The following is a 2,408-nucleotide window of genomic DNA, read 5'->3' on the forward strand; positions in this document are numbered from 1 at the left end:
CCTATGTCCATTAATCTCTTCTAATTACAGTTTGGGACATGGAATCAAGTTATGTTCTGGAAGGAGATGGGTAATAGTAAGTACTTCACATGACAAACTTTTTCACATGCATGCCACAATAATTACAAACGCTAGATCAAAGTCACACAAACACTTGACATTTACACTGACACACACACGATCACAGTCGTGTATATTAGACAGCAAATACCATATTAGATAATACTTTCAATCAAATGATGACCTGCGATGGAGCTATCGGCTAATTTTTCTCGGCCTCTAGGTCCAACCTGTATTATTCAATTCGGCGTACACTTCAACTTTTTCCATTACTAATTAGCCCTAGTCCAGACCGCATATTCCCCATATATCCAGTGGCAGGCCTCGATCCGACCAGGGCCCGACCCGAGCGCAAGAAATGCCTCGTGGTTCGGATTCCAAGCCGACGTGTCCATATGACAGACTGCGACGCCGTTGTTGATCTTGGCCTTGGACACGGGATCCAGTATATCTACCTCGTAAACATGGAGTGTTGGAACCGCATGACAGTTATAAACCATGTAAGGAAATGGACTATCGTGACATGCCACAGGCACACTCAATTTACTCCCACCTATCCTTTTCACTCGTCCAATCAAGATATCATGCTTTGACCCTTCGTCGCTCTTCGTGGAATGAAGCTTGATGTCGTGGCCTAGTATTGAGGTGGCAAAGTCTATCATGTCCTCAACAGAACTAACACATCGCTTGGTCTCACCTCGTATCGGTGCTTTCTCGCATAGGCTAAGTGTGCGTACCATTATCTTCTCCATAGTCGAATCGTCCCCAGCATGGAAGATTTGCTTCAGCTCGGCGAGCTTCGAGGTCGAGAACGGTAATCCAGAGGAAATACTGCGTGGCAAAAATGACCTTTCGGGAGTTTTGGAACGAAGATCCGGCATGCGGATCACATTCCCGCTCCTCAGCGTCGACTCCTGAAAGTATTTCCCTGGCTCCACGCCTTTGTTCACGTTCATGCCACCGGCCAGTGTTGTGGCACCGTTAATGAAATCGTAGAAAACACGACCGTCCTTGCCAACTTGATGGGATGATAAGTCCGGGAAGCAAAGCAGTTGTGCTGCCTTGCAGAAAGATAGGAGGTGGTCGGATAGAGCATCTTTAGCAACGAGCTGGGCAAAAAGGGCCGTTTCTGCAGTAGTTAAGGGTGACACTTTGGATATAAGCAGTGGTGGTACGGCGAGGGTGTTGGAGATTTGTTCGTTCCAGTAATGGACAAGGTATTCCTTGGGAGGGATTGAGTTGGCATCGCTGACAAGGGAGTCCGCGCCGGTGGTGGTTCCAGCCGTGGTGGAAACAACCTATAGTGGGATGAAAGAGAAAATCAGTGACTAAAAAGTTAGCATGACGCAACCGAGCTAGGATGTTTCATCTAGTTTAAAAATGTTGTAACCCTAAAATGCAATTCACAACTCAGTTATAAGACAACAAGGCTACGACTCAATTGTAGTAGGATATCAAACAGATTGAGTATAATATCCCTGCAGTATAAATGGGACATTATTGAAACTGTAGCGAACATGCAAATGTTCGTAAGCAAAGTAACAAGAAACTATACCTGTAAGATAACAAGAATGAAATCAATTTTTACAAATAAAATGGATAGCATGATAAATATTCATGACAAATCCTTAAGTAATGTCCACAATCTGAATGATAATACAGTCCATTTTTTCTTTGTTAATGCTTCATGTCTAGCTTAGACAAGTAATTGACACTAACACTACGTTATAGAAATAAGCGTAAGCATGAACCTCCTATGTATTCAAGCATTTTATATGTCTTGTCACTTCATGGCTCGTGTTTCACATGTTTCTTTTCAAAATACGTAGGAACACAAACACGATCAAAGAACTGTAAATGTTAATGCATGTGAACTTCGAAGATAGGATGAGCCGTGATTATTATGGTGTGTAGAAGGGGAGGCGAGAGAGCTTGAGAAAACTAACATGGAGTGAAAACGGCAGGACGAGGAAGAGGGCGAAGAGAGACATTTTGTTAAAGTTGATCTCACTCATTTCTTTAGGAAGAGGGAATGCCGATAATGTTGGAGGGTTCGTTTGATTGAGCACGACATTTATAGGAGTGATGGTAGAGAGAGAGAGAGAGAGAGAGGGAGGGAGAGAGAGAGAGATTCCTCTAGGACAAATGGATGGAGGGAACGAAAAAAAAAAACTTATAATGTTAGTTCAACTTGCAGTTAAATAAAGTTTTATATCAAATGTTCTCTGCCAAGCGAAAGAAATACAACTTAATAGTGTTTTCTAGTTCGACTTGCAATTAACAGGTATCATGGTGAATATTCTCTGCTTTCCCTTTGATTATCAAACAAATCTACATATATATAAAAT

General features: G+C 42.4%; 1 protein-coding gene across 1 annotated transcript; it reads right to left on the minus strand.

The window, feature by feature from the left end:
* Positions 1-332: 332 nt before the first annotated feature.
* LOC120296282 (polygalacturonase non-catalytic subunit AroGP2-like) lies at positions 333-2,075 on the minus strand. Its single transcript, XM_039318062.1, has 2 exons — positions 2,007-2,075; positions 333-1,358 (listed from the first exon to the last, which is right to left on the minus strand). Exons 1-2 carry the CDS (start codon positions 2,073-2,075, stop codon positions 333-335), a joined length of 1,095 nt encoding a protein of 364 aa, XP_039173996.1.
* Between the last annotated feature and the right edge of the window lie 333 nt (positions 2,076-2,408).

Source organism: Eucalyptus grandis, chromosome 1, assembly GCF_016545825.1.
Source record: "Eucalyptus grandis isolate ANBG69807.140 chromosome 1, ASM1654582v1, whole genome shotgun sequence".
In the NCBI taxonomy this organism is placed as follows: Eukaryota; Viridiplantae; Streptophyta; class Magnoliopsida; order Myrtales; family Myrtaceae; genus Eucalyptus; species Eucalyptus grandis.